At 43.4% G+C, this 23,396-nt stretch overlaps 1 protein-coding gene across 1 annotated transcript; it reads right to left on the reverse strand.

The window, feature by feature from the left end:
• Positions 1-1,097: 1,097 nt before the first annotated feature.
• hdlbpa (high density lipoprotein binding protein a) lies at positions 1,098-23,230 on the reverse strand. Its single transcript, XM_042322608.1, has 28 exons — positions 23,095-23,230; positions 21,438-21,509; positions 17,476-17,590; positions 17,117-17,268; positions 16,581-16,796; positions 15,989-16,195; positions 15,394-15,609; positions 13,368-13,571; positions 12,878-12,985; positions 12,693-12,797; positions 12,313-12,391; positions 11,581-11,720; positions 11,391-11,495; positions 10,815-10,928; positions 10,438-10,524; positions 10,174-10,305; positions 9,777-9,995; positions 8,141-8,362; positions 7,641-7,859; positions 5,924-6,080; positions 5,435-5,592; positions 5,191-5,295; positions 4,883-5,017; positions 4,531-4,674; positions 4,124-4,303; positions 3,554-3,670; positions 2,938-3,090; positions 1,098-2,662 (listed from the first exon to the last, which is right to left on the reverse strand). The coding sequence occupies exons 3-28, from the start codon at positions 17,549-17,551 to the stop codon at positions 2,567-2,569; spliced, it is 3,846 nt and encodes a 1,281-aa protein (XP_042178542.1). The 5' UTR covers positions 17,552-17,590; positions 21,438-21,509; positions 23,095-23,230; the 3' UTR covers positions 1,098-2,566.
• Positions 23,231-23,396: the final 166 nt, after the last annotated feature.

Here is a 23,396-nt window from a genome sequence, read left to right on the forward strand (position 1 = left end):
CACTTGGTTTACATACTTATCTCATATGTATATACTGTACTCGATATCATCTACCGTATCTTGCCTATGCTGCTCGGTACCATCACTCATTCATATATCCTTATGTACATATTCTTTATCCCCTTACACTGTGTATAAGACAGTAGTTTTTTTGGAATTGTTAGTTAGATTACTTGCTCGTTATTACTGCATTGTCGGAACTAGAAGCACAAGCATTTCGCTACACTCGCATTAACATCTGCTAACCATGTGTATGTGACAAATAAAATTTGATTTGATTTGATTTGATTTGATTTACTTAGCTAGGACTTTGTATTCCTTACAGAACATAGGCCATCGATGAAGCACCTCCATCCCTTTCAGGTCTTGTGCTCTCTACGCCAGGTGTTGCCATGTCAGACCCTCTGCCTTAATCTCCTGCTCTCTCTCACCATGTGGTTCTGCTCTCTCGCCATGTGAGTTTCCTGCTCTCTCGCCATGTGGTTCTGCTCTCTCGCCATGTGAGTTTCCTGCTCTCTCGCCATGTGGTTCTGCTCTCTCGCCATGTGGTTCTGCTCTCTCACCATGTGAGTTTCCTGCTCTCTCGCCATGTGGTTCTGCTCTCTCGCCATGTGGTTCTGCTCTCTCGCCATGTGAGTTTCCTGCTCTCTCGCCATGTGGTTCTGCTCTCTCGCCATGTGGTTCTGCCCTCTCGCCATGTGGTTCTGCTCTCTCGCCATGTGAGTTTCCTGCTCTCTCGCCATGTGAGTTTCCTGCTCTCTCGCCATGTGGTTCTGCTCTCTCGCCATGTGGTTCTGCTCTCTCGCCATGTGAGTTTCCTGCTCTCTCGCCATGTGGTTCTGCTCTCGCCATGTGGTTCTGCCCTCTCGCCATGTGGTTCTGCTCTCTCGCCATGTGGTTCTGCTCTCTCGCCATGTGGTTCTGCTCTCTCGCCATGTGGTTCTGCTCTCTCGCCATGTGAGTTTCCTGCTCTGGTGCACTTTAAATGCAGCTCAAAACAAGTACCAGTCCTCATCTTACAACTGGGGGGTCAGGTTGTCATGCAGCCTAAACTCTAGTTAAAGTAGCTAGCTACATGTTCAACTCAAAAAAAAAAATACAATTTTCAATTTTTATTGACTTTTTGGACAATTTCATTTCCAGTGTCATCCATATTTGTTTCACTTCTTCTTGTAATGGTTTTTGCATAATCTTTCATATAAGGCTAGAATGATATAGACCAGGATTAGACAATGATGTCATATCTTTCAGGAAGTGTGCATCACCGGGGAAAAAAAAAATTAACCACCCACTGCCATGAACTGAATGAGACGATTTAACATTTATCCACAGCATTGTACTGTACGCCTCCTGATCTCCTCGGGACTGTGACATCACCTCTGGGGTCTGGTTTATATCACTCTAGAGCTAAGGCTGATAAGAGGGCCATTGCCATGGTTACAGAACAATCTGCATAGCAACTGGAAGACAAAAAGGGACTGGACACTGACCCCGGGTAGGTAGCAGGATGAGTAACATCACTAGACAGAAGACAGTTCATTGGCACAGAATGGTCTGCTCTTTTGCTTCCAAAAGCCATGAGTAGAGAGTTAAAAACGTCATTTTCAAAATGTCACAAAAAAAAAAACCTACAGTATGGAACAAGTATGGTACTTTAACAGTTAGTGTGTAGGGTATTGAAACTTCTGGAGCTCTAGTGTTGCAGTAGGATGATTACAGTACAATCTCCAAAAGCATCTGGCAGTTTGAGAGAGAGTGTGTGAAATAGTATATCTGTAGTGAATCACCCCTCCAAAACAAAAAACAAAAAAGTTCAACAAATTAATAAGGCTGCATGATTACAACACATCACTACCTGGCCATACACCTCACAAGCACAGTAACAAGCAGACAGGATGAAAGACTGGAGGACAGAACCACTCAGATGCAGCAATAAGACTGAGACCTGAATGAGATGACGTACACAGTTCCGAGGAGTGGAGGAGAGTAGTTGAAAACGGACAGCTGGCCACCACGGTGGTCAAGCTTCTTCACTTCAAATCAAAAGCTGAAAATGGACAGACATGCGTTAACATGTCGCCAGAGGTAAGTCAACTCCCTCCCCCCAGATGGGTTCCCTTAACAGCTTTGGATTTGGTAACACATTTCAAATCATTATGAAATGTCAAGTCTCAGAAAACACTGAACGTCTACCTGAATATAGACATAACCCAACAACCCAGCAATGTTTCTTATAATAAGTATAATTTGTTTTGTTTTTTTTGTTACAGAAAGACCCATTACTGAATGCAAGAAGACACAAAGCTTAAGTTACAGGTCCAAATACAGTTTGGTTGAAAGCATTTCAGACTACACCGTAAAATCTACAAAAAGGCAAACCAAGTTATGTAGACAGAAGAGAGAAGCATGAAACATTTCCAGGACTGCAGAGACTTCTGTGGGGGAGGGAGGGGGGGTCAGCGGTCAGTCCAGGTCCATAGGGTTGGGGCAGGCGATGGAGGGGAAGATTGTGTCGTCAGGTGGAGGTGAGGGCCGTCTTGTCTCCTTCGTAGCAGCACAGCTCTGCTCAGAAGCGCTTGGGTCCCCAGGGAGAAGCCTTGTTGGTGGCCGCCACAGGAGCCCCAAAGCTGGGGAAGTCCTCTGAACTGCTCATGTCTGGGGCCTGGAGAGAGAAAGCGAGAGAAAACAAGTACATGTCAGTGATCATCAAATGACTGCATTCCAAAAACAAAACAAAGATTTTTTTTTTTTTTTTTAATAATAAGGACAATACACTAACGTAGCCTGGATCCCAGATCTGTGCTAAATACAATGACCACAGGAAAAAGTATGGCAAGACAGTACAAACAGATACGGGACCAGGCTAGCACAAAGGTAAATGGGTCAGATTTGTCAAAGGAGAAAAAAAATAAGTAAAAGATTCATCACCTCTCTCACCTTCTCACTGCCAGTTTGCCACGGTGCCTCCCTCACCACGAAGCCTTTGGAGGAGCCTCGCTCTCGTCCTCCCTCATCCATCGAGGACGCACCGCGGTCACCAGTGGGCTTCATGTACGTCATCTTAGATTCATTCTCATTCACGTCAGCCATCTGAAAACAGGTTTGATTTTTAAAACGCTAAATGAAAATGGTGCGGTTGTTGAAGGTACTCTACATTCCAAGGGAATCAGAAAGTGTGTTCAACAATTAAATGAAGAACCAAAGATGACCTTGGGGGGGGTCTAGGTAAATGCTTTGTCAATGATACAGGTCAATCAATAACTGACCAATAAAGATTAAACATTGACCAGACAGGAAAAAAAAGAAACAGTAAAATACAATGCATCACGGAGGATACGGAGAGCCGTGGTGGACACCAAAGGCCAAGAGGATTAAGTCAATGGAGGATGCCCAAAAATCGCTTTCAAAGCCCAGGGTGAAGTTTCCTTTAAGTACAGATCAAGAATCAGCTTCCCTTCCTGAAATCCTAACCTTACCCATTAGTGTGTGGGGGGACCCAGGATCAGCATTTGGGGGTAAATTCACCCTGCACCACTTTGACAAGAGTACTCACATATTCCTCTTCCAGGTTGAGGAGGTGGTCGATGGCTTCGTCCACCAGCTCAGGACGACCAGTAACAAACACCTGATTGGGGTCAGCAGCTCCGGGCTGGGGGAATCTCAGATCCACCTAAAAATAAAAACACAAGTAGAAAACATGATCAGTTTCTGGCCATTTAAAGTGGAGGTCCTATGTGATGTTCCTCCAGAAACAAAAATAGCATTTAATAAATACATTAAAATATATATATATATATATTTTTTTAAATTGATAAATTCTTGTCTTTTGTCCATTTCAAATGAAGCCAAAGAGGGGGTATTTTTATATGAATACTGAAACAAACAGTATGTACAGACGGAATATGTTGAATGGATTCCCAGAATTCAAAGGGACAAGGCAAGACTATCCTGTAAGATCTGTTCTCACAACCTTATCCAAGACAGACAAGCGTGCCCTGGACTAAAATCCTATTTCAATAGCCAATTTTCATGAAGCATGCGTTTGAGTCCAAGACTGGGCTTTATGTATCAGGGAAACTAGCCCACTGATAAAGGCCACACACACCACCCCCCCCCCCCTCACCTTGAACTCATCCATGATCTTGCGGATGCCCTTGCCACGGGCCCCGATGATACGGGCGTGGACGCGGGCGTCCAGGGTGATATCCTCGGAGATCATCTCCTCCAGCTCGTCCACGATGGCCTGGATGGCATCCCTGGCAGCTGTAGCTTTGTGCTCATACCCAGTGATGGTGATCTGGTCCTGGTGGGGGAGGGGTATATGTCAGGACTATAGAAATTACATGAGGGAAACATCAAGTTGAAAGCTCTCTCAATGAGCATTTCCTCAATTACTTGCCACCCCCCACAACCCCATTGGAGAAGATCCAAGACCACTCTCCTTTGCTGCTTTTTTTTTGTTTTTTTGCATTGGTTAAAGTCAAAGGACAAGTGTCTTGAGGACAGAAGATTTGACCACAGACGGTGTACCTGGTTGTCGTCGTTCTTGTCTGGGAACTGGATGTTGACGTCGTGTTCTGTGCGGATGTTGGTTATTATGGCCCCCTTACGGCCAATGATCTTGGGGTGATACTTAGGATCCACAGTGATGGTCAACTTGAAGCTCCTGAGGGACTGCAAACGAATGACGAGTACAAAACATCCCCAGTCAGAACCATGTCACTCGTTCGCCTGGTCTTACAGCCGGTTTGGGGGCCGAACGCCAGATGGCATAACAATGACTCGGCAACAGACTATGTAACTTGTGATTGACTTGCAGTCCAACATGTTTTAATAATGTAGTTCTGAGATGTAGAAGAGCAGTGAAGAGAGCAACACGTACCCGATCCTCCTGCTCAGCAGTCAGCTCTTTAACGCGCTCCAGGAGACCCTCCTTAGCGCGGTCCAGGTGATTGGCCAAGCCAGTAATGGAGATTATGTCGGACTGCAGCTCAGGAGCAGGCACTTGAATATTAACCTGGAGGTGGAGGCAATAGTAAAAAATTATAATAATTTAAAAACCATTCATGTTGAATCAAACATCCAGACAGAAGAGACTCTGATCCTGAATGAGTCCCATTTCAGCTACTCCACTAACAAAAAAATATATATTTTTTTTTTTGAAGTGACAATGAAACTACTCATACGTACCTCAAACTCATCCATCATCTTACGAATTCCACTTCCTTTCTGCCCAATGATGTAACGGTGAAGCTCAAAAGGCACTTCCACTTCAGTGGTGACAGGGACCAAAGCCTGAGGAAGAAAGGCAGTGAAACATAAGTTGAACTACACATGAAAAAAAAAGAAAAACACTGCTCTATACGAGTCACATATAACCTCCGTAAAGAGTTCACTGACAGACAATTTCAAAATGTTCAAGAAGAGGAGTGACCTTCAGTGCCTCCACAGCAGCCTCGCATCGCTCCTTGCGGCCAGAAAGCACGATGACGTCACACTTCCTCGGTGCAGTGGGATCCACAGGTGCTGCAGGCTCTTCAACCATCTCTCCGTTAGCCTCTCCATTCTCCTGCACTGCAGCCTCGGCCGGGGAGCTGGGGAAGAAGAAGCCGGGGGGTTGATTAGAGAATGAACCAGGCAGTTGGAAAAGCAGAAATCTGAAAGACTTGCTTCAAAACAACCTTAGAGAGAGACATCTCTTAACAATCTAGGATCATTACATTTAGGTCACGTAGCAGGCACTCTTATCCAGAATGTCTTACACAGTGCATTCAACTATACAAAGAAAAAAAAAGTAGATAAAACCATACATCAGTCATTGCCTGTAAAGTCTTGAGCGCTGATCTTAAACTAGTCAAAACTGATCCCATATCAGCACTCCTCTGACTCTGAATTACTGCCCGAGAACGACAGGGTGCTTTACCCGCAGGGCCTCCTTTCCCCGGGCCGTCCACTCGCTCAGGGAATTTAATCTGCACGTTGTGGTCCCTCGTGATGCCCTGGATACGGGAACCTTTGGGTCCCATGATGGAACGGTGGAACTTCTGAGGAATCACACACTCCATGGTCACCTGGGCATCCTGGAGACAGAGGAGGAGGACCGTTAGCCAATCAGAGAGGACAGGCTAGTTATGACATGGGTATCATGGTACTGGGTGAACGAGACTAAAAGATTTATGCGTCCTTATGTCCCAAGGGACGAGTCTTTTGAGGCAGTCCCGCCTGAGACTCCCCCCCCTCACCAGTGTTCTACGTTAAATCTAGTGTGACTGTGTCCCCATCAGGAGTGACACCAAAGACCTGTGGCGAACACAGTGAACCTCTGCATCAAGACCGTTGCTTTCTGAGGTATTAACCCATGTTCAGAGAGAGATATCTATACACACACACAGAACAAAATAATATATTAAAAACAATTGTTTTCCCTTACGCACAAAAAGCTCCTACAATTCTGTGCACTAATTTCTTTATATCCCTGAGTGAACACGTCTCCTTTGCCAGGATAATCCATCCACCTGACAGGTGTGGCTTATCAAGAAGCTGATTAAACAGCATGGTCATTACATAGGTGCACCTTGTGCCAGGGACAATAAGAGACCACTTTAAAAATGTGCAGTTTAACATTTTTTTTTTTTTTTAAATCACACAATGCCACCGATGTCAAGTTGAGGGCGTGCGCAGTTGGCATGCTGACTGCAGGAATGTCCACCAGAGCTGTTGTCAGAGAATCGAATGTTCATTTCTCTACCATAAACCCGCCTTCAAACTCGTTTTTAGAGAAGTTGGCAGTACGTCCAACAGGCCTCGCAAACGCAGACCACGTGTATGGCGTCGTGTGGGCGAGCAGTTTGTTAACAGTGTCCCATGGTAGCAGTGGGGTTATGGTATGTGCAGGCATAAGCTACAGACAACTAACACAATGCACAGAGATACCGTGACGAGATCCTGAGGTCCATTGTAGTGTCATTCATCCGCCGCCATCACCTCATGTTTCAGCATGATAATGCACGGCCCCATTCTCAAAGGATCTGTACACAATTCCTGGGAGTTGTAATTGTCCCAGTTCTTCCATGGCCTGCATACTCAGACATGTCACCCCATTGAGCATCTTTGGGATGCTCTGGATCGACAGCTTGGTCCAGTTCCTGACAATATCCAGCAACTGTACAACCATTGAAGAGTGGAACATTCCACAATCAACAGCCTGATGAACGAGATGTGTTGCGCTGCATGATGCAAATGGTGGTCCCACCAGAAACTGACTGGTTCTGATCCACAACCCTACTTTTTTTTTTTTTTTTAAGGTACAGTGTATCTATGACCAACAGATGCATATCTATTCCCAGTCATGTGAAAGTGATAGATTAGGTCCTAATGAATTTTATTTCAATTGGCAGATTTCCTTATATTGAACTGTAAACTCTGAACAAAAATCTAAATACAACAATTTCAGTGTAAATGCCAGCTGAAAAGTACTAGTGGTCAGGTTTTGGCCCCAGTTAAGAGCAGGTCCACGGAGGCCATGGCCTTGAGACACTGAAGCTGCGCCATGGAAGTGGAATCAAAAGGACAGCCCTTTTAGGGTAAGCCTCCCGTGGAAAATCGGTCATAAATAAGTTAGTAAAGCCCTGTGAACTCACCAGGTCCTCGATGATCTCCAGCATGCGTTTCTTGGCTGCCTCCACGCAGTCTTTGGCTCCCTTCAGAGTGACCTTGTCGCTGTTGGCACCGCTCCTGGGGAAGCTCACCATCACGCCGCCGTACTCATCAGCGATGTCCCTCAGCACCTGCCCACGGCGAGCCACAAAGTACCGGTGGTGCTTGGGGTCCACATTCATTACATCCTCCACCACGTTATCCTGAGGGATGACAAGCAAGCACCGGGTTTAATATTCAAAATGTGTCAAACAAAACACAGTGAGTGTATAGTCTAAAGTTTGGGGTCAGTATCAAAATGACAGTTTCCTTACACTCGAAAAATGACAAAAAACACAGGAGAGTTTGATTCTGCTGTAAACACAAGTACGTAACATCAATACAAAACAATGTTGTCAGGAGAATCTTTTGATAGGTGAAAAACAGGGAGAAATTGACTAATCAAATCAACAAAATGTATTGATATTTTTTAAAAGGTCTTTACCAAGCTCTTGATGAGTTCCTCCAGTTCCTTCTGGGCCTCTCTGACGGCCTCCTCTGTCCCCACCACGGTGATCAGCTCCTGGTCCTCGTCTTCAAGTGTCGGGAAGATAATCCTGGCTCCAGTACTGTCACGTACTTTACGGATGTTACCGCCTCCTTTACCGATCAGGAACTTATGGTACTCTGGCTTGGCCTTCAGCTCAGCCGTGTGACTCTTGGTTTGCTAAGGGAAAGAGAGAGAGGGGAAACAATGGTGGAGCTGGTTAGTTCAGTTTACTTCTTTTAAAAAGTGAACATGGACTACTGACGACCAGGTTTGGGATTAGGGTGACCACGTCCCAGATTGTACCGGGACAGTCTCGGATTTTGGCTCTTTATCCCCCTACCAAACAATTATGCGCTGTATTTTACCAACAAATTACATTTAAATTTTTATCAAATAAATTGCCGTCTCAGAGGTGTCGGTTTCAAATTATAGGTGCAACTGTCCCAGAGTTCCTGTTAGAGGACTGATAATCATCATAAGGAAAAACAAAGGAGACTGGCAGTAGGGTAAGTGAAGTAGTGTATAGTGGTTTATGGTCATCCAACCACTAACACGGTTAGGGAAGGTTGTTCAGGAAGGGTCCAGTATTGAGTTGTGTTGAGGTGGTGCAGAGTTCTGACCCGTTGTCTCTCTGGACCTCTGTGTCCAACTATAGAACTGACTATTGGGGGTTTGCGACTCCTTCACAGCCTGTGATTAGCAGACCAGGTCAGCCAATCACAGGAAGGGGAGTGTTCTAGAAGGGCCCTTGGCAACCCCCTAACAACGCCAGAGGTCCAAAACCAGGGGATGGTAGCCTCTGCTGGGATGGAGAGTTTCTCTAAAGTTTGTGGCTGTGTGTCCCAAGGCCAGAGAGGGTTAACAAGTCCATACGTCCCGTATTTCATTCAGACATTCTAACCGGTGTCGTATGCGGTCATGTTGTGCTTAAGGACATGGTGCTGGTGAGGTTTAACACTGTTCCAATCGTTGTTGAGATCTGATATTCTGGGCAGCGCAAGATGACACGTAGGCCAATGTCATATCGTCAACCAATCACATTTGTCGAATCCTTTTTGGGCTAAATTCCAGCTAAAACCTTGGAGGACCGCTAACTACTTACATAAAGTGTACTTCAAACAAATAACTACCATAGTAAGTAGGCCTAAGTAGCTGTAGCCTATTAGACAAAGAAGGTCATTTCCCCACACTTGGTAGGCTCTAAATGAGCATTAGTTGCTCATTCAACATACTTGCGTCTCAACCCCATTAAAAAAATATTCCTACCAGTTTTTTACATTCCTTGAGACCAACCAGAATTGTTACTGTGGCTAAATATTCCCAAATTTGTATAAAAACAGCCAGTCTCATTTCTGCATCACCGAATTTTGCACTTCAAAATCATCCCATATTTGGGCATTTTAAAAATGTGGTCACCCTAGTTGGGATGAATTCAATTTCAATTGCTTTTTAGTGAAGGAAAATTGGGAATTTCAGTTTACTTCCTGAAACCCAACTCTCATGACAACCATAGCCAAAAGGAACAAAGAAAAACTAACCTGGTCCTCAACCTACTGATAAGTAAAGCCTAAATAAGATAACAGGCGCAAACCTTATCCTGGGCCAGAGAGAGCAGCTGTTTCTTCGCCTTCTCCACCTCCTCAGCAGGGCCCCTGATGGTGACCGTGTCGATGCCGGAGCCCTCGGTGGGGAAGTGGATATGGACGCCGCCACACTCTTCCATGATGGAGCGGACGAAACGACCCTTAGAGCCAATCAGGGAGTTGTGCAGCTTTGAGGGGATGGACACCTCCATCTCTGTGATGTTTGCCTGGGGTGGGAGGTACACAACCGTGTACAAATGTAGTTCACCGGGCACAGAATGGAAACATGGTTTCGTAAGGGAGAGAAATTAGAAACGTACGAACATTCTATCCTTATCGGTATTGCCAGAGAAGAACACAGGCCATCTTAGAAGGCAATCATCCTGAGAAAAGCCAGTAAGTTACCAGTTCTTTCTGGATAGACAGGATGCGGATTCTTGCGGCCTCACAGTTTTCCTTCTTTCCAGTGATGACGATCATCTCAGAGTTGCTGTTCTCGGCAGGCAGGTCAATCCTGGTGTTAGTTTCCTCACGAATCTGGAAATGAAAGGAATTCCTTTGTCAGGTAATACCATTTCCTCCCCCTTATTTTAAAAAAGCCTGAAATTGTGAAAGAACTGTTCCCCCAAACGAAGTTTAAATTCATAAGCTTATTAAATGAGAATATACCTTCTTGATGTTGGCGCCACCTTTCCCAATAATGTTCTTGTGGAATTGTTTGAAGATGGGAACTGAGAGAAAGAAGCCATTCTCCACCTGAAAAAAAAGACAAAAATCAAAATCATAGATGAAACGGTTAATGTGAAAACATTTTTCGAAACCAGCAAAGCAAGATTTGACATGCTCAATACACTTAAGGAAAGAGCTATCAAATCATACCGACTCAAATTAAGTACTTCACCAGCACAATGTCTTGAAAGCCAAATGTACTTAACACAATTACACTAACCTCATGCAATGTAAAAAAATATATATATATTTTTTTTTAAAGTTAAACCTAGTTGACAGAGTCGATCGTTAGATGTTTTGTTTCATGATCTACATACCATGTCAGCAACCATCTTCGCCATGAACTTGGAGCATTTCTCCACCTCATTTCTTGGACCACGCAACTGAACGATGTCACTCTTCGCTGCCGGGTCTGGGAAGTTGATGATGACCTGCAAAATCGACACATTACTACTTTATGTACAGCTTGGAAAACTTTGAAATATATACCTTCTAATAAAATATATATATATATATATATATATATATATATATTGTAATTGCTCATCCTAACCAAAATGAACATAGTTGTTTCCTGTAACTATACAGCAAAATGGTATAGCTGTATACACTGAAGTATTTTATAGCATTTACCAGAGCCATACATGTACAGCTAGTCTAAATATATGGATCTGGCACACACGATCGTCATGGCTTCTAAGGCTGCGTTTAAAAATCAGGCAGCCCGATTCTGAGCTCCCCCCTCTCCCACTAATTGGTCTTTTGAGCCATAAAATATATATATTCTGCTCCGTTAATAATTGGGCCAAAGAGCAGAATTGTGCTGCCTGTGTAAATACAGCCTCTACGGCGTCATCGGGTGCGTTGCCACGGCAACATGGTTTGTGACTCACCTCAGGGAACTTGTCACGAACGTCCTTAATCTTCTCCCCTTTTTGGCCAATGATGGCTCTGTGAAAACGCTGTTCAATGATCAGGTCCTTTGTACGCTCGTTCTCCTGCAAGAGAGAGAGAGACGAAAGGTTGAGGGACAACTCCCACGGGGACATTTATGGTGACGAGAGAGAGTATCGTGATACTCACCATGCGCGACGCTAGCTCAAGCAGCTCCTTACTGGCTTCCTGAACCCCCTGGGGATCTCCCTCGATGCGGATCAGGTGGCTCTTCTCGTTGTCAGGGGGGATACGCACAGACACCTTGTGCAGATCTTTGATGCGGTTTACTGAACAGGGCAGGAGAAAAAGTTATTTAGCGTATTACTAAATGGTGGTTAAGACATTTGTGCATCTTTGGAATGTTTTTAAAACATAAATAAATGTAAAAAATTGACCCCTTTTTCTCCCCAATTTCATCGCTACAACTCCCGTACGGGCTCGGGAGAGACGAAGGTTGAAAGTCATGCGTCCTCCGATACACAACCCAACCAAGCCGCACTGCTTCTTAACACAGCGCGCATCCAACCCGGAAGCCAGCCGTACCAATGTGTCGGAGGAAACACTGTGCACCCGGCCCCCTTGGTTAGCGCACCCTACGCCCGGCCCGCCACAGGAGTCAAGGACACCCCTACCGACCAAGCCCTCCCTAACCCGGACGACGCTAGGCCAATTGTGTCGCCCCACGGACCTCCCGGTTGCGGCCGGTTACGACAGAGCCTGGGCGCGAACCCAGAGTCTCTGATGGCACAGCAGTACAGCGCCCTTAACCACTGCGCCACCCAGGAGGCCCGTATCTTTGTATTTAACATCTTTACTCGCCCCACTTCTCAAACCAACCCCTGCTTTCCTTAAAAAAAAACATTTAAAAACACAACTTACTGTTGGCACCACCTTTCCCAATCAGGTGTCTGTGGAATCTGGGGTCCACACTAATCTCCATATAATCCATGCGGCTCACCTAGTAGGGGAAAGGAAATACAATCATTCATTTGATGCCATGTTTAACTACCAAGTCCTAAAACCAAGGAAACCAGTGTGGTTTACACAGTCTGTCGTTGGGACAATGAAACAAACTAGGCCTAGACTCAGATTAAGTCTAACTCTTTAGCTACAAAGCTAAAGCTCAAGGGAGACTCCCCATTGAATGCGCTTTAGCCCAGTAATCTAATAGGCTTAATCTGGGTTTTGGTAAACGGACGTCTGCATGGAGCGGACCGACGAGGCTAGCCTGGTCCGTCTGTAATTCGGACGGTCTTTACCAGGTCAGTGACGATGGCTTCCATCTGACTCTGCACCATCTGCATGTCTTTGGTGGGGCCTTCCAGGGTGATCTTATCCTCGCCCTCAGTGAACTCAATGTGCACCTGCAATACACAGAGAAAACACCAAGTCAGACCGTGAGCTGCATCCCCCTCTGGAACACACACACACGCCACACACACACCTTGGGCATTTGCTGGGTAATCTTGGCCAGGTTCTGCCCCTTCTTGCCGATGATGAATCGATGAAGCCAGGAAGGAGCTACGACTGAGGATACAGTATAGCTGTTGGCCTGGGAAAACAAAAACAGGGTCACGTTTAGAAACCGAGAACCCATTGAGGTCATGGGACATCCTCTTGGACCAGAGGCCCTGAAAAGGTGCTATATGGTTTACACGTTAGTCATTTAGCAAGTAGCCTTATGGGGGAGCTACTTACAAATCAGTACATTCAACTAAGGTAAAAAAAAAACACATTCATTCACATTGCAAGTAAAACCTTAAAAAAAAAATAATGCATCTACCTTGGACAAAACGTCAGTGAATGCCAGGCCCAGGTCATGCGAAAGGTGCTGCGTATAGGTGTAATGTATATCTACCTTGGCCCCAACTTCAGTGATGCCTGTATAGTACGTACTGTGTAGTAGTGTTTGTTGCAATGTGTAACATATCTACCTTGGCGTAAACTTCAGTGAGAGCCTGACCCAGCCGGTCTGGCTCCCCGCGCAGGATGACTGTCTCCGAGTTGCTGTCTGGGGGTGGGATCTCGACCGAGACGCCAGTTTTCTCCAGGATCTCCTGCAGGGTGTTTCCCTTGGGGCCGATCACGTACTTGTGCTGAGATTTCTTCACCTCTACCGCGATGGTGGTGGCATTTTTCTATTGGGAGAAAAGGGTAAACAGAGCACTGGAAATTAGTGTAAAGATCAAGTGTAACTTGGTGCATTTGACTGTTACAAATATAACATTTTGAATATGCATTGGTCCCAAGTCGAATAAAATGTTAAGACTGAAAAGAAAGAGACAGTCAAAGACTGCAGTCGTGCCACTGACACTAGTAGGAACCTTCACAAGACCTCAGATTACCGAGACAATTTAAGTCACGCCCTGGTACCCTGGGGCAACATGACATTCCAAACATGTTAAACGCAGACACTCAATCATTCCTGTTTAGCACAATTTTAGCTAGCAGGACATAAGTTGAAGTCTGAAGTTTACATACATTTTAGCCAAATACATTTACACTCAGTTTTTCCACAATTCCTGACATTTAAATCCTAGTAAAAATTCCCCATCTTAGGTCAGTTAGGATCACCACTATTTTAAGAATGTGAAATGTCAGAATAGAGAATAATTTCAGCTTTTATTTATTTCATCACATTCCCAGTGGGTCAGAAGTTTACATATACTCAATATTTGGTAGCACTGCCTTTAAATTGTTTAACTTGGGTCAAACATTTCAGGTGGCCTTCCACAAGCTTCCCACAATAAATTGGGTGAATTTCAGCCCATTCCTCCTGACAGAGCTGGTGTAACAGTCAGGATTTTTAGGCCTCCTTGCTCACAAGCTTTTTCAGTGCTTGGGGGTCATTGTCCATTTGGAAGACCCATTTGCGACCAAGCTTTAACTTAGACTGATTTCTTGAGATGTTGCTTCAATATATCCACATAATAGATGGTATCATGAGGGATGGAAAATTAAGTGAAGTGCACCAGTCCCATCTGCAGCAAAGCACCCCCACAACATGATGCTGCCACCTCCGTGCTTCATGGTTGGGATGATTTTCTTCGGCTTGCAAGCCTCCCCCTTTTTCCTCCAAACATAAATGGTCATTATGGCCAAACAGTTTTTTTTGTTTCAGACTAGAGGACATTTCTCCAAAAAGTACAATCTTTGTCCCCGTGTGCAATTACAAACTGTAGTCTGGATTTTTTTAATGGCGGTTTTGGAGCAGTGGCTTCTGCCTTGCTGAGCGGCCTTTCAGGTTATGTCGATATAGGACTCGTTTTACTGTGGATATAGAAACGTTTGTACCTGTTTCCTCCAGCATCTTCACAAGGTTCTTTGCGGTTGTTCTGGGATTGATTTGCAATTTTCTCACCAAAGTATGTTCATCTCTTGGAGGCAGAACACATCTCCTTCCTGAGTGGTATGACAGCTGCATGGTCCCATGGTGTTTATACTTGCGTACTATAGTTTGTACAGATGAACGTGGTACCTTCAGGCGTTTGGAAATTGCTCCCAAGGATGAACCAGACACCTCCAATTGACTCAAATTAGGTCAATTAGCCTATCAGAAGCTTCTAAAGCCATGACATCATTTTCTGGAATTTTCCAAGCTGTTTAAAGGCAGTCAACTTAGTTTATGTAAACTTCTGACCCACTGGAATTGTGATACAGTGAATTATAAGTGAAGTAATTTGTCTGTAAACAATTGTTGGAATAATGACTTGTGTCAGGCACAAAGTAGATGCCCTCACCAACTTTCCAAAACTATAGTTTGTTAACAAGACAAGTGTGGAGTGGTTGAAAAACGAGTTAATGACTCCAACCTAAGTGTATGTAAACTAACTTCAACTGTACCTTCCCCTCCAATCACCATCATAGCAATCGTAATATTTGCCATGAAGCAGGTTCGAAGGGACCATAACATTTCATATTAAAATGCTGTTAAAGAGGACAGAGCATAGACCTACACACCTTCCCCTCATAAATCTTCTTGATCATAGCCACAGCAAGGGCCACCTGCTCTTTCTCCCCAGTAATGACGATCTCCGTCTTATTGACGCTGGGTGGGGGGACGTTGATGCGGGCTCCTGTCTCCTGCATCATATCTGCCACCAGCTTGTTGTAGGCACCAGTGATGAAGGGGTGGAACACCTTGTCGATGTTCACCCTCTCCACAGCACGCTTGTCCTGGAGGGGGGGAAAGAGAGCAGACAGTCGTCAGTCAGGTTGTCCAACACGTCGGACTGATATAACATTTCAAACTGAACTGGCTCGCTTCCGAACTGTGTTCATGGCAGTGTAATAACAGCAAGGCTAGCGTTAGTGCTATAGGGGCATGTTCATTAAGTGGGGTGGTTAACTTAAAAATGGCAGATATTATAAAAAGATAGTTTTAGATAAAAAGGTAACAGATATGACCTTAAGTAGAAAAATGTTGTGCCGCAAAGGATTCCATAGTGAGTTAAAGAGGTCATTATGTGATAGTCTAGAACTACTCTCCACTCGCTAAGTTAACTATGACACTAGAGCGATCGCTAGGTAACTGATACGACACCAGGTTGGCTACCTGCTCGGCAGAGATGAGCAGAATCTCGTGCTTGGCCTTCTCCAGGCCCTCCTTGGTGCCAGAGATCTTGATATGGTTGCTGGGGTCATCTGGTCTTGGAATCTGGATCTTGGTGGCAGTCTTGAGCTCCAACTCTTGCAGCTTCTCCCCATTCTTGCCGATGACAAAGCGATGGTGTTCTTTGGGGATTGCCACAGTAGCTGAAGCCTGGTGTAAAAAAATATTTTTTTTGAAAGCAACATGAAGGAAAATAGGTTTATAAACCTAAGTTAATATTACCACAAAGGTAAATAAATAGTCACCTTCGATTAACTTCAATAACCGTGCATGAATTCATATTGAAATGGGATGACTCATTTCATTTTTATTTATTTAGCCATGATAGTCCACTCAGTAAGAATTGACACTTTTTTCCCCCAGGGAGTCCTGAGGTGGGGGCCTCAAAACCACACACTAATAGTACAACCATTGGGAAATCACAAAGATCAGTCTAAATGCATCTCTGATAAATGCATCTCTGATATATACAATGTAACCTATAACCTATAATGAATACAACAGCCAAATAAGAACTCATCCCATCTACACTGACCTGAGTCTGCAGTCGGGACACAATCTCCTTGCGGGCTTTCATCACTGCGTCCAGTTTCCCAGACACCATGATGGACAGGCCCTGGTCTTTAGCCATGGAGAGTTCCAGGTGGGCTCCAGTCTTGTGCATGATGTCCACACAGACCTTCGCCTGATCTCCTTCACCGAACTGGTTGATGTCCTTGTACTTGCGCTCTTCCAGAGGAACGTGGAAAACCTAGCGAGGGTCATAAGTTAGCAGAGAGCAAACATCACATGTTTGAATAGGTTTTAAAGGTCTACACACCCAGGTTTACCAAAGGCAGAAGGAAGAGTTATTCGCTACAAACAAACATGGTATCGTGTCCCAAATGGTATCCCTACTCCCTACATAGTGCACTACTTTAGACCACAGCTCTATGGGCTCTGGTCAATAGTAGTGCACTATATGGAATAGGGACACCATTTGCTACAGCAACAGTTTCTTACTCCTCCAATGCAACAAAGTATTGCATAAACGCTGCAGCTACCTGGGCGACGACAGAGGGGCGTAGCTACCTGGGTGATGACAGAGGATTTGAGGGGCCGGATCTTGGAGGTCCAGGCATTGACTGGTTCCTGGGTCCCCTCAGGTGAAGCAGCCTTCTCAGGCAGCGGAGGGAAGGCATCCTTGTAAGCTGGGGCCTCCTCATCTCCAGCAGAACTAGACCCTGTGTCAGAACCATTAGAAACAATCCACCATATATTTATAAAAATACTGACTACGAGTGTCTGATAAATGACAGGTAGATGATCGGTTCAACGGCAGTTAACACAACTCATGTCTTGTTGCTTCAGGTAGCATATTTGTTGAGATGGTCATTGATAACTGAAGGCCAGACTACTCTACCCAGAGGAACAAATAAAAACCAACTCACCACCTGCCTGCTCTGCAACGAGCCCAGAGCGATGCTCGTTGAAGCTTTCCTGCGTAAGTACAGCGACTGAGCTCATGGTCGAAATCCCACGTCTACACGGAGTACGAGTGTATCACTAGTAAAAGGAAAAGAGGACATCGTTAAATCAGGGTTAAAAAAAAAAAAAAAAAATTTTTTTTTAAATAGCCTGCATAGCGAAGACATGACAGACTCAAAAAGGGCAAGATTATTAAAATCATTGATATCTTTATAAGGCCTTGTCTCATGGCTAGAAAAAAAAAAAATAAACCATGAAAACAAATAAACCACTTATAGTTAAGGGTTAAATATATAGTAGTATAAAAACATTTATCAGCTTGAATGGACTTTGATGTTAGGCCCCACTGTCTTATCTACCGTTATCAAAAGAAGCCATGGCTTTCCAGGAGGGATAATCTATTACCTATTTCACATGTCAACACTTTCTTTGAATGTCTTGACAAATAGCTTTAGTGCACCGATTAGGCAAATTTAGCATAACCAAGAGGACAAACTGACTCATTGCAGTAGCAACATGTGATGTTGACACTACACACTGATCTCTGTTCAGTTCAGCATTTTCCACACTAAATGTTAAGGTTAGGATTGGGGGTTGGGGGTGAACCTGAAGGCCAGCTGATAGCGATATTAATCTGGTGTGGATGGTTTCAATTTACCGTCCAAAACGCATTTTACGCAGCGAATGGACCGGTTTGTACCTTTAATAAAAAATATATACAAATTAAATTCTCCATTCAGGTTGCAAAAGCGTCAATTTCCTCCTTAACTAGATTTAATGGCGAGAAGGAAAATTGAAAATATTGGAAAACGTGTATTTTCTTAATGAATAATGGCTGATGCTACTTCCTGATGTTGCACCCTACATTCAGCAAAAGGTAAACAGACTGCTGCAACCTGATTGGCTGACCGCGATACACAACATCCGGAACTAGCATTCCTAGGCATTAGCCACTTTATCACGGTGATGGAAAATGGTGTTTTACACAAAGAATGCATATTTCACCCCCCCTTTTTTAAAGTCTAGTTGAGGAAATTGACGCCATTACAGCCTAACTGGAGAAAGTCCTATGTTTAAACCTGTCCATGTGAGATATGAGTGTATTGCCAGCTGCATGCAATTCATCTGGACAGTAAGATGGAAACTAATCCAAATTGACATGCCTGCCTGCCTCTGGGCTAGGGGAGGGGAAGTGGATCCTAGATCTGTACCTAGGGTAAACTTCACCACTACCTACATGAACAAATTACCTCGACTAACCTGTACCCCCACACAGACTAGGTACCGGTAACCCCTGTGTATATAGCCTCTTATTTTATTGTGGTACTTTATTTGGTAAATATTTTCTTAACACTTCATGAACTGCACTGTTGGTTTAAGTGCTTGTAAGTAAGCATTTCACAGTAAGGTCTACACTTGTTGTATTCGGCACTTGACAAATACATTGATTTGAACAACTAAGTTGAGTTGTTGGCCTAGGCCTTTCTAAGCTGGGTGAAAAGGGCTTTCCAAGGTTAAGAGGATTTCCCCACCTGACCCGTTCAGTTCATCCACCCACTGGAGCTTCCCCTAGGTACAGATCTAGGATCAGCTTGCCCCTCCCCAGTCCTAACCAAGTAGATCAGACTGGACCCTTGGCACATGCGCTAGGTGTAGGGTGAAGTTGTCCCAAGACATCTTGGGTCAGTTTTATACTTTCCCCATTAAATGGATAAGGTTAGGATTTGGCAAAGGGGGGACCCTAGAGAACATTTACCAGGCTATTCCTCTGCAAACTAGTTTTGCTTCAAATGAATGAGAAGCAGTGGGGGGGGACTTTATACCATCAAAATAGAATCAAACCAATCACAGAACATCTACTTGAATGGGAAAATCCAATCTAGTAATTATATTTTGTACTGGCACACAGCACAGTCAGTGGAGGTGGTGCCTGGGATCCTTAGTACAGCTGTTTTCACATGCTTTCCAGAGCAGCACCCTTTAAGGGGCCTCTTCCTTCTAGGCTAGGCATCTTTAAGGCTGAGCAGGCCGAATCAGTGGTGCGTTAGCACAGTGAACTACATACAGGCCAGCCCAGGAAAGCCATACTACCGGCGCCTCATTGGTTTAACATGGAGCAAGAAAAAAACAGCCTTACACGAAAAGTGTCAAACATTGAAAAGATTTCACAAAGTAGACTACTGAAGTGTTTCAAGCCTTCTCTAGAAAGATTATTTGAGAATGTTATATACAGTACCAGTCAAAAGTCTGGACACGTATTCATTGAAGGGTTTCTTTATTTTTTACATAGTAGAATAGTGAAGACAAAGCTATGAAATAACAAATGGAATCATTTACACCCCCCTCCTCCTTAGCTGTCATCCAGACAAGCACACTCAACCAGCTTCATGAGGAATGCTTTTTCAGTCTTGAAGTTCAACATATGCTGAGCACTTCTTGGCTGCTTTTTCTTCACTCTGTAGTCCAACTTATCCAAAACCCATTTCAATTGGGTGTAGGTCAGGTGATTGTGGAGGCCAGGTCATCTGATGCAGCACTCCATCACTCTCCTTGGTCAAATAACCCTTACACAGCCTGGAGGTGTGTTTTGTGTTATTGTCCTGTTGAGAGAAAAAAAATGATAGTCCCACAAAGCGCAAACCAAATGGGATGGCGTATAGCTGCAGAATACTATGGTAGCCATGCTGGTTAAGCATGCCTTGAATTCTAAATAAAACCAGCAAAGCACCCACACTTCCTCCTCCATGCTTCACTGTAGGAAACACACATATGGAGATCATCCATTCACCGACTCTGCATCTCACAAAGACACAGCGGTTGGAACCAAAAAGCTCAAATTTGGACTGACCAAAGGACAGACGTCCTTTGCTCGTGTTTCTTGGCACAAGCCAGTCTCTTCTTTAGGTGTCATTTAGTAGCGGTTTCTTTGCAGCAATTCAACCATGAAGGCCTGATTCACGCAGTCTCCTCTGAACAGTTGATGTTGATATCTGTCTGTTACTTGAAGTCTGTGAAGCATTTATTTGGGCTGCAATTTCTGAGGCTGGTAACTAATGAACTTGTCCTCTGCAGCAGAGGTAATTCTGGGTCTTCCTTTCCTGTGGCAGTCCTCATGACAGTCAGTTTCATCATGGCGCTTGATGGTTTTTGAAACTGCACTTGAAGAAACTTTCAAAGTTCTTGAGATTTTCCAGATTAAGACATGGGGGTCAGTCAAAGTAATGATGGACTGTTGTTTCCCTTTGCTTATTTGAGCTGTTCTTGCCATAATATGGACTTGGTCTTTTAACAAATAGGGATGTATTCTGTACACCACCCCTACCTTGTCACAACACAACTGAATGACACAAATGCATTATTAAGGAAAGAAATTCCACAAAGTAACTTAAGGTACACCTGTTAATTGAAATGTCATGAAGCTAGTTGAGAGAATACCAAGAGTGTGCAAAGCTGTCATCAAGGCAAAGGGTGGCTACTTAGAAGAATATCAAATATATTGTTGTTTAACACTATTTTGGTCACTACATGCTTCCATATGTGTGATTTCATAGTTTTGATATCATCACCATTGTTCCACAATGTAGAAAATGGTCAAAAGAAAAGAAAAACCCTGGAATTAGTAGGTGTGTCCACCTACTTGACTGGTACTATATACACTGATTCAAAGTATTGCAATGAAATCCAGATAAATCTGACAAGCATCTGGTTTGCAATTGACCCAATAATATATAGCCTGCCACCCCCCTCTCTCTCTCTCTCTCTAGTATTCAAAAAGTAAAATTGTCAGCTTTTGATCTTTAATTACTGAGCCAGTAGATGTGGCCAACAAGGCCATCTACTCCACTGCCTTCCATTTGAAAACTGCAGGTTAGAAGGGACTGCAGCATGGCTATAATTAAGAGCTTAGAGTAGTGTCACTTCTTACCAGCTAAATGGTCAGTTACCAGATAATCCGTCCTGTAAAGCTGCCTGTTCGTGTCAGCCTGCCAGCTTTTGCCTGAAAAGCACAATAAATAAATAAAACATACTGGTTTCACAACAAACAGTCACGTGATAAAATACTGGACATTCAATTAATAGATTAAGTGGTATATTCACATGTGAGGAATTATGGGGTGGGGGGGAAATTAAACTAAGCTTTGACATCCAATTAATGGCTGGAGGGATCCCCCTATAGAAGTAGCTAGCATACAAATCTGGGCCTACTTGCCTGAAGGTAAAATGTAATTTAGAAATAGATAAAAAACCAAACATATTGTTTGATATTAGACCATTGGGAAGTATTATATTCTACTACTAGACTTGGCCAGCTTTGTCATATTAGCCTAATGAGGTGTACGTTGATACCTATTCCAGTGAGGACCACAGACTCCATTAAATTTGGCCTTTAAAAATCAAATGCTAAATTAGCCTCATTCATATAAAAACAGGCATTTATTGAACTTTCACCCTAGTTCGTCAACCGTGATAGATTTAACGTGTTGGTGTTTTTTGCAGCTGAAAAGCTAAACAAGACATAGCTAGCTAACGTTAGCTAGCCCACTGGCCTACTTCTCTCCCTCATTCACAAGCTAGCAACAAAAAAAAATTAGCTAGTTAGCTGGCTAGCGTTGAACCAAAAAAAAAAACAAACAAAAATACATAATTACCTAGCTAAAAAAAAAATCAAACGATGTGGAAAATTTGACAGACTATAACACGACAACAGATGAATATATATATATATATATATATATATATAAAAAAGGTAGCTAGCTAACCGACCAAAGACATGTTAAATAGATAAGCCAATATTCCCTGGTTCCCACCACCACGGCTAGTAACTGCGTCGAAATAATGGGACGACATTAACATAAAACATATCTAAATAAAAAATAAAAAACGTTATTGGCGAAACATTATTTAAAATAAAAAAAATTAAAATAAAAAAATAATAGCATTCCAGTAAAAAAAAAAAAAAAAAAAAAAAAAAAATAATAAATGTAAACGCCCTATTGCGTTTTGGGTTTGAGAGACATTACTTGTACTGAAAAACTTTGTGTCGTCGCATTAGTTTCCTCGGTAATAAAACGGGTATAAAAACTTGGACCGTCCGCGGTAATGACACGTAGCTGCAGTGCTAAGCGGCTAACTAGCTCCGGAGGCTAACAACCAGTTTCACCAGTGAAACTCATTATTTAAAAAAAATGTAATAAAAATATATTTAAAAAAAAAAAACATGAAATCGAGAACAGTGTTAAGGTCTTACATATTATTATTTATTTTTTTTTTAAATAAAAAAAATGAATTGATAGCTACATATATATTCTCCCATTTTTAATACGGAAACGTTAGCATCCACAGTAAAAGCTACACAAAGTCCACGTAGGCATTAAGGCAGCCGAACAAGGGCAGAAATGACATGGAGTCGACTCAGGCCAGAGCACATTTTTTTTTTTTAGACAGAGATAATATTTCACTGCGTCCTCGACAAAACTATCAGCCCGTCCAAATTGGCTACATGTCGACGGTAATAATGAGCACATCGTCTTTAATGTTCCTCGTACACGTTACATTTGTGAAACAATTTCTTAGCTACTTACTCGTGTTTATGTTCTCGTCTGCCCTGGGTGGTGCAGAAGCTGTGCTGAAACTCCACTGGCGAGAAGGTGGAAGTGTAGGCCGAAGGAGGGCTATATACCTGCACCACCCTCCAATCCTATCCTCTAACGTCACGCCAAAGAGCCTCTGATTACAGATCACAGATTTGTCATACAGTGAGAAGAAGGAAAAAAATAGTATATTTTCATTGTAACACTTTCACTATGACTACATTTGATTATGATTTAATCGTGTGGTGTATATATCTGAAAATGTTTCAGTTTTATACCGAATTATTTTATTT

Source organism: Oncorhynchus tshawytscha, linkage group LG05, assembly GCF_018296145.1.
Source record: "Oncorhynchus tshawytscha isolate Ot180627B linkage group LG05, Otsh_v2.0, whole genome shotgun sequence".
NCBI classification, from domain to species: Eukaryota; Metazoa; Chordata; class Actinopteri; order Salmoniformes; family Salmonidae; genus Oncorhynchus; species Oncorhynchus tshawytscha.